The sequence below is a fragment of the Mixophyes fleayi genome, chromosome 1, assembly GCF_038048845.1.
Source record: "Mixophyes fleayi isolate aMixFle1 chromosome 1, aMixFle1.hap1, whole genome shotgun sequence".
Taxonomy (NCBI): Eukaryota; Metazoa; Chordata; class Amphibia; order Anura; family Limnodynastidae; genus Mixophyes; species Mixophyes fleayi.
Window position 1 is genome coordinate 70,702,777 of NC_134402.1, and position 14,140 is coordinate 70,716,916.

Below are 14,140 nucleotides of genomic sequence, written 5' to 3' on the forward strand. Positions count from 1 at the left end.
CACCTCAATTGTCTGATAGACACCGTATACTTATGCACAAGCGGTATACACATTTGGCAGTATTAGCCTTGAACCTCCCGCATTCCTACAAGTACAGTGTTTTATTAGTGGGAGATCTTTTCAGAATTCTTTGGATTCGTTTTGGTTGTTAATAAAAAAAATTCCCCCGACACAAAGATTGATCATGGCAAAATGAGGTTTGCCCCAATGGCTGCAACACTTCCCAGCACTATCAGCAGAAAAGCTTGTGACGGCGCTCATGGTATCCTGCCAACACTGATGTAATCATTGTGCAGATCACAGAAGAGTGCGAACGCTCTCACGTTCATGTTTAATCATGCTAAAGCACATTGTATTGTAGGATTTGGTTTTATAAACTTCCTAAAAATCTCTAAAAATCTCTATAAACAATAGAACGATGTCGGGCAAACGTGGAAGTGTGTACGCATGCACGACTAGCAGCATAGGCTGATCTCTGTAGAGTTTACACAATCACGATATTTTCAGCAGATGGTTATAAGATATGCAGATCTCAGATCTGAAGATAAATCATATAGGTGTGTACACATAAATCTGCATGATCATCGGGACATTAAGTCGCTGGTAAAGTCGTTCCAGAAATTGTATCTGAAGACATTTTCAATAGTGTGTACCCAGCTGTACTGGAGATTAGCACAGCAGCTATACAAGCTATCCTGTATGCATGGATGAGACGCCTACACTCACCTGCTTAAAGATAAACTACTCCATGCCTTCATCATTTTTTAATTGTATAGTGCCAGCATATTCCTTAGAGTTTTACAATTGGGAACAAACACAGTAATAAAACAATACAGACGGAGGTAAGAAGTACCTGCTCACAAGCTTACAATCTATAGGACAATGGAGATCAATACATGAGATTAAGTACCACATATTACATACTGGTCCAGCCAGAATGCAAAGGTAAAAAGTGCTTAGTGAGCTATATGAGCAGTCATACCACAAAATTGGTCAGAGGGTTGTTGTCTTGTGTGAACTGTATAAAGGTTGGTAATAGGGTACCCTAGGGAGGTTAAAGGGTGGTTGAGGAATTTTATAAACTTGTCTGAAGAGATGAGTTTTCAGAGAACACCTGAAAGTTTAATAACTAGAGGAAAGTCTTATTGTGCAAGGAAGGGCATTCCACAAAGTGGGTGCAGGGCGGAAAAAGTTCTGTGAGCAAAAATAGGGAACAGATAATGAGAACAGATGACAGATGCAGATCTTGTGCAGAGTGGAGTTGGGATATATTGAGCCACAAGTGAGATCTATGTTGGTGCAGTGTTGTTGATTTTATACAGGGGTATATTAATAAATGTTTCTTATTCAAGTTTAATGGCTTTTTAATAACTATTTGATTGAAGCAATATAATCCACAGCAAATCACACTACAACATGTCTCATGGATTGTTTAAGGGATAGAGTTTACAAGCATACATTAGCGGATATCAGAAGTCAGGGAGATGTTCAAAGACCACATAATGGCACAAAATCACTAAGCACTGATTCATGTTCTTACACAACCTGCACGCAACTTGTATGTAAAAAAACGAAAACGGAACCTGAGTGTAGTTCCGACCGTACTCAAATACAAGCCGATCTCAATATACGTTTCAATTTGAATCTGGGTGTAACTATGTTCTGCCTAAACTTTACTTGTTGTATGTAAACAAACAGAACAAAGTGCAGGATACACACATGCAAATGTGCAACATAAGTCCCATCAGAACGCAAGCAAAAATTCTATAAAATAAATTAACAATAAAATCTGTGCTTTAAAAAAAAAGTTCCCTTTTCTTTTTTACATTAAATACATAGATCAGAATATTTTTAATGTGTACAACAGTACAAGCATTTTTATACTTTGTCTGTCAGCAGCTAGCAAAGAACATTTGTATGCATGTAACATACATGTAGTTTTTAATACAAAAAAAAAAAAAAATAAATAAAAAAAAAAAAAAAAATAAAAAAAAAAAATCGATGATAGTCATCACTATTCACTATCAATCGGCACTTACACCTGCCCTGGTCTGTAGCTGGTGCAAATTATGCTGCTACAATAACCACAGTTTAGAGCAATTTGAATCAGGACTTGAATCAGCTGCATCTGCGTCAGAACATCCTCAGTGCGCCCTCACTGTACATTGCCTGCTTAGTACTTACATCCACCCCTTCCTATCCCCATTCTGCCCTACATAGTCAGTCGTAACTGTCATTTGCATTCGTACATAAATTGCATGCAATTGCGTTCATTGGCGTAAGGTCTGTTTCTGAGGCCCTAAGGGTTTTCCTAAAGGGTATGCTTCTACTAAAAACATGCCCCAGCCTCTACCTACACCACTTCCCTTCTGCAGGCAGAATGGCTTTATTTACTAATAGAAGTTCTATTTAACTTTAGAAAGAAGGAGAATGTGAGGGAGAGGAGAGGGTGAGAGAGCAGTGGGAACCACAAGTTCAGGGCACTCAAACTCACAAGTCTGACAAATATAGAACATAAAACAGACTGTATGTTCCTCTCTCTGTCTTGCAAACAACAAAATAAAGACAATTATTCCAGGGATCTTCCCCAAGGACAGTATGTGGGCCTAGCCAGTATGTTTAATACTTTTTGTTTGTTATCAGTAATGCTTAATACTGACTATACATATGGATATGTACTTGTGAATAACAGCATCCCCATTGTCCAGACTACCACACCCATAGATTATACCATAGGGCAACAGATGTAGTATTGTATTAATTTGTTCCATAAAACCACCAAGTGAGGTAACAGCAATGCAGTGTATATTGCTCCAGGTTTTCCTATGTAATACCGCTTTCATACTGCCGCCCCGGCAATATCCCGGGTTTTTCAAGCCGCGTTTTTGCCAGGGCTCGGAGCGTCCCAGCTCAGAAACACCATTCATACTACACCTCGGACCCGGGAATTTCCCGGGTTGACCCCATTCATACTGCACAAGTCTGTGCCCTGGCAATTTGTGGGAGTCATCACTAGAGCAGTTTTCATTGGCTGAAAAATGGTGACTTTTTCAGTGAAATAAAAGCAATTTTCTCCAACAAACTCCGATTCTGCTTCAGCTTGATCTGCACTCCACCATCCACCATTTCTCCTAAACTCCTTCTCGAATCTTCCACGGGCTCCCACCGATGACATCATCCTCCAGAGACAGGCAGACAGCCAATCAGCTTGTTTTCTGTGCAACCCGGGTTGAAAAACCCGGGTTGCACCATTCATAGTGCAGGCAACCCGGGTCCGACCCGGGAATTACCCCTCGAAAAATCCCGGGTTGAAGACCCGGGTTTTTAGACCCGGGATTTTTGACTTGTACCATTCATACTGCACCAAGACCCGGGTCGTTTGAGCTCGCCCCGGCAAAAACCCGGTATTTTGGTGCAGTATGAATGGGGTATCACTGAAGACTTAAGGCGACAGTCTGCATTCAGGTAAATTTATCCACACCAGCTGCAATATCACAATGAACATCAGGGTCCAATATTTCTAACCTGTATGACCCTAAAACATGCCCTTCCAGCTATAAACTGGTTGTCTAAGGGCAAAGCATGCTGGGACTTGTAGTTTCACAACACCTGGAGGGCCACAGGTTGGACAGGCCTGGTTTAAATGTATAAGTGGAAAATCTATTAACAAAATATGAGATTTAATGTACTAGCTTTATTCTGTGACTGGAGTGTACCTTTTATAAATAATAGTACAAAATAGAACTAAATAGCCTTCAGCAGCCATTACAAGAATCATACCATAAATATTTTCGCAAATGCTTATTATGAATTTCCTCTCTGTGCAAATTTTATAAAAATAACAAACCATTATCATGTCATGCCAGATATATTTTTATCCCAGAGATATTGGACATGTAGGGCAACAACCAAAGACGGAACTAGCGAGCTGTGAGCCCCAGTGCAGGGAGGCAGAGAAGTGGGAACCAGGGCCCCGACCTTCTGCATCTGCCATGCAGCGGGCCCATTATCGCCATGGGCGCCGGAGCACGCCACTGCTGCACCAATGATAGTTCTGCCACTGGCAACAACACCCAACAGGATATGGTCAATTTTTCGATGGCGGAAATGTCGGCTGTTATCCTGTTGACAAGATAATGTTGGCAGGCTGAATGCCGACACTTCCATTTTGGTGATAGCTTCAAAATGTCGACAACCACTATGCAGACATTAAAAGATCAATGCCGCCAGGTCCAGCTGTATAGCTGCCGGGTGTCGCTGGCATTGCTCTTATGATGTTGGTATTGTGAGTGTCGACAATCACACTGTCGACATTTTGAAGCGGTCACGTTGACAATACGTACCCAACCCAACTATTGTGATAACTTCCTCCAGGGAATGTTGCTCAGTATTTAGTTGACAGATGTAACCATAGATTATGCACTATGACTCAAGAAATGTAACATTTTCTAAAAACCGACAAAGACAAGAGAGACAATCAGAAATATCTGACATGACTAAAAATAAAAAGTTGTTGAAAAATTTTGCCAGTAATATTTTGTGTTTGGAAATCATACATATATCAATTCAAAGTGACCTTGCGGCCATATCACCTGAATGATAATTATAGCTGTGAAAATTATCTCCTGAAGCCTTGTAGGGAAATCGGCTGAATGATTTTACTTATAGGCCCGGTAAGAAGAAATGAATAGCTACATAGGTGCTATGTAATGTAAAGTGTCTGTTTGCTGCACAGAAGACAGCCCTGGCCTACCCTCATTGTCACCCCTCAGCTGTACAAAATAAAAGTGGTCCATGCAGCAGTGCCAAGTGCCCTACTGTCTATACAACTTGTTATAAAACAAATTATAGTTGCTACCACACAACCCAGCTTAATATTTAGGACTGTAAGCAATGGCATGGAAAACTTGTGTTACCATGCAATTGGCTCATCAGGCTTAATGCACCTAATCTTGTTATATCATCTCCTAATACAATGAAAAACACATCACTCCCCAAGACAATAAGGACATTACATAGATCAGAAAACAGGAACTGGACAAATGAAGACACGGGATAAGGATCTACAATAAATAGGGCCACAACCTGAAACAATGCATGTTATTTAGTTTCTAGAATTTAAATTTCTGAATGGTGTTTTAGTGATTACATTATATGATATAACTATATATATATATATATATATATATATATATATATATATATATATATATATATTTATTTATTTATTTTTTTTAAAAAAAACACATACAAAAATGTCCACAATATCCTTGGAGTGAATATATAATAACACGCAATATAACTGAAAACGGCAGTAATGTCTGCAAAAGAAAAGGTAAGATTGCAAATGATCCCTTGAGTGACAAGCTGATTGTATTAGCATCATCACAATCCCTGATTAAGGCAGGGCCTGCATCACTGCTGAGAGCATGCACTGCATCAACGTGTGTCCATATGTAGAGAATAATAATATTAATAAAAGACAGCAAACGGTATTTTCCCGCATCATGTCAGGGTGCAGCTGCTGTGACAGCACCGCCTGTAATGGAGAAGCACGAAAACAAGGAGACTCTGGCTAGATGGAGGGATGGATGAGTTACTGTTATGTTGGATACATGGTTGCAACATGCAAAGTCCGAGGATAATATCCCCGCTATGCCTCTCACATCACACCCGTGACACTAACCTTTGGCAGCCTGATGTGCTCCATGTTGTACTCCAGCCGGTGTTGGTCAATACAGGAGGATGGAGGAGGCCATTGGCTGCTCCCCCGGGGGTGACGTGCAGAGTATGTGGATGTGAATGTGTCAGGGACCGGCTCCTCCCCTCCAGGTGCTGCCTGTGCTGCACATACACAGCTCTGCCGTATACACAGCGCTGCTTTAACCCTTACTGGATGGAGACAAGATCGCTCCCAGCTGCCAGCTGCTATCACATATTATACTGTGCACACTGTGTACGGCTTTATTCTGTTATGTGTAAGGATTCATAGGCAGGCTCAGGTATCCAGGTGTAAATAAATTACCCATTGTCACCACTTTTTATAAAGGTTCTACACATTTATATGCACATAACAACAGAGGTGATTTATTCTCCAATAGTCACTAAACTAAAGACAAACCCAACATTGCTGCCTACATGTACTTATAATATGCACTTTCAGTTGTGGGGGTATGACACAGTAAACTAAATCATAATTTAGTCTGCTTGCATCCTTCCTGCCCAAGTTATTACCTATATATGTGACTCCTATATTGGGCTGGTTGGGCAGGGAGCATCTGCTCCCCCGGGTCGGTCCCATAATGGGCTACATTTGGCTGGGTCACCTGCATTTTTTTTCCTTTAAAATTTTCCTAAAAGACTGCAAGTGGAATCTTGTACCCCCAGGCTAAAATTTGCCAGCCCTCCCCTGTCCCATATACAGTAGCACATAGAGTTGATATAAATTGGAAAGTATAGTGTGATATCATATAACACATCCACATAAGTTGCAATCTTTATACATCTAAAATTGGGACATTAAAGATATATTTGTGCAACAATCAATAAAAGTAAAAAATATGTGATTGTAACACTATGGTATATGGTGTGACCTCAGCGTTATTAAAGCATTTGCCATAAATATCTCAGCAAATCCCAGCAATATTTCAGTGTATCTCAACATATTTCAGAAATGCATTCTCACATGTCAGTAATATAAGAGCACATCTAACAAGATCCCAAAAAATCTTAGAATATAAAATTACAGGCCTCCATATCATTTTTGTATCTTGCGTAGCAACTGCCATATATGAAACATCACCTAGTCATGCATTATGTTAATTCTTCTAAAAGTACATTTTAGTCTTTGTAAAAAGGAGCAGAACGCTCTATTTACAAAGATACACCAGTAACTGTCCATTGTGTAGCTGTAATATTTTTCTTATTTGGCCAGACATTGGGTTTATACTAAATAGCTCAAAACCACAATTTTTAGTTGTTTAACATTTTATACAAAAATTATATATGAGTTATTGGGGGATGTATCCTGTGCTGCTGTACCTCACCCAATCATTCTTATGCAGTGAAATTGTTGCACAAACCTCAATACAAATGTATCCCAACACTTTGCTTTGCAAATTACTATATCCAGCTGTATATCATTCAATTAATTTGTGTATATTGTGTCATTGCTGTTGATTAGAGATGGGCGGGCTCGGTTCCCCGAGATCAGAACCCACCCGAACTTTGCCTATCCGAGTACCAAACCGAGCAGGCTCGGTACTCTCCCGCCCGGAATCGAAATCGAGGCAAAACTTCATTGTGACGTTGTCGGATCTCGGGGCTCGGTTCTCGCGATATTTGAAATGCATAAATACCCGCCTCCACAGCAATCCATCACCATTTGACAGAGGGAGAGAGCAGGGTTAGGTCACAGGCTGTATTAGAGCAGGAACAGAGCAATAATTGCATACCTTATTCTTTCAATTATTATTGAAATTCTGCTACCAATTCTATTAGCAATTGTTAGAGCAGGAAGAGAGGAGGACAGAGGAGGCATTTTTTTCCAATATTTTGCACTACAAGTGCTTTGGGGTGTCCCATATTCCCTAGTGTGAAACAATAATTTTTCTGGCTGCAAAAAGTCATATTTTGCAGCACTATCTATAGAATATTTTGAACTACAAGTGCTTTGGGGTGTCCCATATTCCCCAGTGTGAAACAATAAATTTTCTGGCTGCAAAAAGTCATATTTTGCAGCACTATCTATTGAATATTTTGCACTACAAGTGCTTTGGGGTGTCCCATATTCCCCAGTGTGAAACAATAAATTTTCTGGCTGCAAAAAGTCATATTTTGCAGCACTATCTATAGAATATTTTGCACTACAAGTGCTTTGGGGTGTCCCATATTCCCCAGTGTGAAACAATAATTTTTCTGGCTGCAAAAAGTAATATCTAGCAGCAGTATCTATAGAATATTTTGCACTACAAGTGCTTTGGGTTGTCCCATATTCCCCAGTGTGAAACAATAATTTTTCTGGCTGTAAAAAGTCATATCTAGCAACACTATCTATTAAATATTTTGCACAAAAAGTGCTTTGGCCTCATTAAAATGGATTCAAAGCAGTCCACATATGAGCAGGATCAGCAAGCAGGTGCTGATGGTAGTGCAAGGGGGGGGCCTGTCATAGAGGGGTAAAACAAAATGAGGGGGGGGCTGTCATATAGGGGTTAGAAAAATGAGGGGGGGGCCTGTCATAGAGGGGTTAAAAAAGGAGGGGGGCCTGTCATAGAGGGGTTAAAAAAACAAGGGGAATGCATGTCATAGAGGGGTTAAAAAAATGAGGGGGGCTGTCATTGAGGGGTTAAAAAATGAGGAGGGGCCTGTCACAGAGGGGTTAAAAAAACGAGGGGGGGTCTGTCATAGAGGGGTTAAAAAAGAGCATATTGATTTTGATGTGTTAGCCACGCCCCAATGGCGCATTTTCCACGCCACCAAATGCATGACCACACATCCGAAAATTTTTACCATACTCGACTATAAGGGGGGCCCCATTCATTTGTTGTACCGGGGCCCTGAATTCCTCTTGGCAGCCCTGAGGATGCTGCAGACAGTTACCAAATTACCTTTCCCAATTTCTATTTATATTCTACAGTCTATAACGGCTGAATAGTTTTCTATTTTACTCCTAGTGGAGAGGGGGTCTGATGCAGACAGATAGCAAACTGCCTTTGTCCATTTCTTTTTATATTCTACAGTCTATGCAGGCTGCTTTTTTTCTATTTAACTACAAGTGGAGGGGGGGGGGGGGTCATAGACAGCCACCAAACTACCTTTGTCCATTTAGTTTTATATTGTACAGTCTATGCAGGCCGTCTTCTTTTCTATTTAACTACAAGTCAAGGGGGGGGGGGGTCATAGACAGCCACCAAACTACCTTTGTCTATTTTGTTTTATATTGTTCAGTCTATGCAGGCTGCTTTTTTTCTATTTAAGTACAAGTGGAGGGGGGGGGGGGGGGCTGATGCAGACTGACACCAAACTGCCTTTGTCCATTTCTATTTATATTCTACAGTCTATAACGGCTGAATAGTTTTCTATTTTACTACTAGTGGAGAGGGAGTCTGATGCAGACAGAAACCAAACTGCCTTTCTCCATTTTTATTTAACGTACAGTCAATGCAGGCTGATTTTTTTCTATTTAACTACAAGTAGAGGGTGTAATATACACCCAAAGACGATGGCTACATTGCCAATAGTCAAAGATGGAGGGGGAAGACAACCAGGTTTGTCTGTATAATTTGCAGGCAAGTGTTAGAATTAAGGACGGCCTACCTGGGATTAAACAGTTTTTTTCATAATTTATTAGCTTTAGAATTACCTCACTTATCCAAAAAACTGGTGGAGCACTAAATTAGGTTATTTTAGACCACAAAAATGGTATTTTTTTCAAAAATAGCAAAACAAAATAAAAACCAAAACACGCAAGGGCGGTTTTGCCAAAACCAAAACCAAAACACGAAGGTAATCCAGATACAAAACTAAAACCAAAACTAAAACACTGGGGTCAGTGACCATCTCTATTTTTGATAGACAGTGGCCTGGATTCAGTAAACACTGGAAGCACCAGCGCTATTTGTAGTTATGTTGGCATAACAGACTTCTTGTAGCTCTTCTCTCTCTGCTGATTGTGATAGCTCATAAGCCTTGAAGTAGCTAAATTGATGCATTATCCTAGTCTACTGACGTTTTATGTGTGGTCAGCATAATCCGTTCCTTGATGTACAATGACATCCCTTGGAGCTTGTCCTGCTGCAGGACAAGGTCTAAATCCGGCTCTGGTCCTGCACATGGTTTAAGTCGTAATGACAAGCAAAGCCATAAGTTAAGCGACCTTATATGCAGGTGATAGGGTTACCGTCTGGTGCTTACGCTCTCGGTGTGAAGTGCACTGCAGATCCCAGCCAATAGGATGTCCATGGGAGTGTACCTGAGAAAATAGCTCCTCCCAAGGCATGCTGGGTCCTCTTTCTCTGCTGGAAGGAAGCAAACAGAATCAGGCTCAGTAGCTCATCTTATAAGTGTCGCTGTCCCTATTCAATTCTTTTTTCCCCCCTTTTACCTGCAGCGTGTTTTTCTCTCATTCACATTATTTAGCTTTACTTCACTCGCTTTCCTGCCCCTTAATAGTTTCCATATACTTTTGTTTCCTATTATTTCATACTCCTTTTCTTTCTCTTTGTCTTTTATTTTCCCCTACATTTACCCCCCTTTATTTCCTTCCCTACTCCCCTAGAATATGCCCCGTCCCCTCAGAGTGGTTACCCCCCACCCGTTATTCCGATGGGGCTCCCTCTCCCCCCTGTCTGATGCCCCCCATAGCACAGCCGCAGCCCCCGCCAGCCAGTGTGTGGGCACCTGTCGGGGAACTGCGACTCCCTTCCCCTCTTAGCCTGCGGCGACTGAGACCCGCAGGAGCTCTATGCGATACAGCCGTGCGCTTGGCCTGGCGGCCCGACATGGTGGATGGCTTAGTGGTTGGCACTTCTGCCTCACTGTACTAGGGTCATGAGTTTGATTCCCGACCATGGCCTTATCTATGTAATATATCTATGTTTGTATGTTCTCCCCGTGTTTGTGTGGGTTTCCTCCGGGTGTTCCGGTTTCCACCCACAATCCAAAAACATACTAGTAGGTTAATTGCCTGCTATAAAAATTTACCCTAGTCTGCGTGTGTATATCTGTTAGGGAATATAGACTGTAGAAGAGACTGTGAGCTCTATTGGGGCAGGGACTGATGTGAGTGAGTTCTATGTACAGCGCTGCGGAATTAGTGGCGCTATATAAATGAATAAATGATTATGATGATGATGATGAATTAGACTATCATCCAATCTCCAAGCCTTAAAGCATGCGTTTAAAACAAATCTTTTCATTCAAGCCTACCAGCCCTCCACCTAATTCTCCCGCCTCCACATCCCCCACCTCTGCACCCCTACTCAGTTTTACCCTACTTGTGTCCACCCATCCCCTGTAGGATGTAAGCACTGCTAGTGTTTTCCTTACATAATTATGTAATTTTGTAGGTTGTAATTATGCCCTTTTGTAAATGTGCTTTTTGTAGTTATATCATTTTGTCCTGATGTTATGTACGGATCTGTGGAACCCTGCGGTGCCTTATAAATAAAAGATAATAATGAATAATAATAAATCATTAACTATCATTGGCATACCAGAGGCTTGATAAGTATATTGGATGGCTTTGGTGAAGTCCAAAATGTTATGAGGGAGGTGATTCTCACTGTAGGGTAACAACAGGGGCAGGCTGGTCTGGGGGGCAGGGTGGCATCTGCCCCCAGGGCCGGTCCCATAGTGGGCTACCTTGGGCTGGGTCGCTGGGTCACCTGCATTTTTTTTACTTTTAAAATGTTCTTAATAGGCTGCTGAGTCGAGTCTTGACGTCTGGGCTAAATTTTGCCAACCCTCCCCTTGGTAATGAATACGTCCAACTAGGGTCTTAAGTGTGCCAAGTCACATCATTAAGGAAGTTAACACTGGAGGTCTCTGTGTTAGCCCAGCGCTCCATACATCAACTCTTAGAACAAGTTTTAGAGGTCTTCACCTATAGCAGTCGCCTTTCCCGTAGAGCAAGTCTTGCTCACAGGTACTCAGATGCCCCAAGGTCTTAAACTCTGAGTAGAGTCTGGGGGAGATGTATGTGGGGGGCAGACGTGTGTTTTCTACACTAAGTGTTTTTCTCACAAAGTGTTTAGAAAATACAGTTAAACAAGACAGTTTAACAAGCATTGAACAACAATTGAGGACCTCTAGAAATTGCTAGAGATGCTCAGTTCTCAGAGAACCGAGCCCACCCGAACTTCGCTGATTCGAGTACTGAGTCGAGCCGGCTCAGTACTTTCGCACGCCATCGGAAGTGAAAACGACCAAAACGCCTTTGTTGCTTCATCGGCTCTCGCGAGTTTTGGACTCTATAAGTACCGCCCTCCGCGGCGATCCAGCGCCATTTCACAGAGAGTCACAGAAGAGGTAGCACGGTTCTTGGAAGTCTCTTGTGCAGTTAGGAAGTGTCATATCTATAACAGAAAGAGGAGGGGGTGGCAGTTTTCTTAAAAGTCTCCAGTGACATTCTACTGAGTTATAGGACACACAGAAACAGGAGAGGTCCATTGCTCCATTGCTAATTGTCATTGCTGAAATAGAAATAGTAGGGCTGGCAGTGTTCTTCAAAAACTGCAGTCACATTGTACTGTGTTATATAGCTAACACATAAACAGGAGATGTCCATTGCTAATTGTCATTGCCAAAATTTAAATAATAGGGCTGGCAGTGTTCTTCATAATCTGCAGTCACATTCTACTGTGTTATCAAAATGGATTCACAGCAGTACACAGAAGTTCAGGACCACCAGCAGCTGCTGGCACAAGTCATGATGATAGTAATCCTTCTACGTCTTCTGCTAAAGCCTATGTTAAAGTACATAAAGACAACCGTTTTATTAACAAAGAACAATGTTGCTTGCAGAAGTAATGTAAGCATGGATGTCTAAATAGACGTGTATATCTATTCCTCAAACTTTCCACTTGCTGCTGATTCTTCAGTATTGCACAAAGTGTTTGTAATCTGCACTTTACGTCAAAGGTACCTAACTATATTTTAATTTTTTGGTAATTGGGGCTGATTCGAAGCTTAGTGATAATCTTGCTTTTTGCGGTGAATTTCAATGGCTCTTTTTAGTGCATTGTCTAGAACAAGTTCCGATATACTCATGTCAGAGTGATCACAGCCAATTTTTTGACACCTAGAGGTGTATTTTGTTTTCAATCAGCCTTTCAATTGCTTCTCTCTCATATGTGTGACCACATACTTTGTTTTTCACTGGATTCACCATCTCCAACTGTGTTATAGGAGTGCTCTGGGTGACGGCAATCTCCTCGTCTTCATCTTCCAAAGCTTACTCTGCAGGGGTCGGTGACACACCCATTTGTTTTCTCAGGTCTCTTAGGTGTTCTTTAAACTGGACATTTTTATCATCCTGCCTCAGGGCCTCCTCTGTACTCTTCTGAAGCGCAGTGTATCTCTCGTGTACAGGCTCTCTTAAATCCGGGATCTCATCCGGTGGGTCACATTTTAACTTAAGTACGGTATCCTCAACTGAGTCTGTATATTGGTTTAAATTTCTGTTCAATGCAGCATATTCCAACATGAGGTATTCCATGCTGCCCACATGTTCCATTTCACAGTCTGTCTGAAGCAGATCTAATGCCACTCCAGGTGTAATATCCATTCCTGTGTCTACAAAAGTTTGGCAGTTCTTCAGGGATGAGAGCGAGGTATCCACAGAGGAGAAAGAGATTAAAGATGTAGCACGAGCAAACATGGTTTAATAGGTTCATTGACAGCACTGGCAGCTTAAGGCAGCTAAGCTATTGGTAGCTTGTTTTGTGGGGGGCCAAATAAACCAAGCACTTCAGCCACAAAAGTGGCACTGCTTGTCACTGGAGTGCTTGGTTTGTTAAACTGTACATGTCCTTTTCAATATCTTATATAAGGGTTAGTGGGAGGGCCCAAGGACAATTACATCTTCACCACTTTTCTTTTCTGCTGCTGCTGTGTGGCAATGTTTCCTAGATTTGCTATGAACTGCTGTGTGTTTGTGTCGTTGCTCTGTCACTTAGCATCCAGCCAGGTCGCTGCAGTCTTTGTCCGAAAGTGTATGGAAATAATATTGTGACCTGTGAGGTGGTCAAAATTAGTGTTATTGAGGTTAATAATAATGTATGAACAAAAATAGCCAAATTATGTGATTTTAGCTGTTTTTATAAAAAATACAGATCCAAAACCAAAACACGTGAGGGCAGTTTTACCAAAACCAAAACACGGGGGTCAGTGAGGATCTCTAGAAATAATCTACATCTGCAGCATCTTTACTCTGGTACTTCTGATTGCACAGGACATTATAACTAGGTAATTCTTTTAATTCCTGTATTTGTTGCTTTTTTCCTTCCTTCATGGCATTATTTTTAGAACTATATCCTCCTTCATCCTTCCTGCAACACACACCTCTGTCCACATTGCCCCTTCATAACTTCACTCACCTCTAGTTAACACTCATGAACTGTTTTCCTATTTAAATTCA

General features: G+C 41.4%; 1 protein-coding gene across 1 annotated transcript in view; it reads right to left on the reverse strand.

Annotated features, from left to right (window-relative positions):
- MTMR7 (myotubularin related protein 7) overlaps nt 1-5,865 on the reverse strand; it is a 39,971-nt gene extending 34,106 nt beyond the window's left edge. The window contains exon 1 of the mRNA XM_075196396.1: nt 5,687-5,865. Coding sequence (XP_075052497.1) covers nt 5,687-5,710 — 24 coding nt within the window. The 5' untranslated portion in view covers nt 5,711-5,865. The remainder of the gene's footprint in view (nt 1-5,686) is intronic.
- Between the last annotated feature and the right edge of the window lie 8,275 nt (nt 5,866-14,140).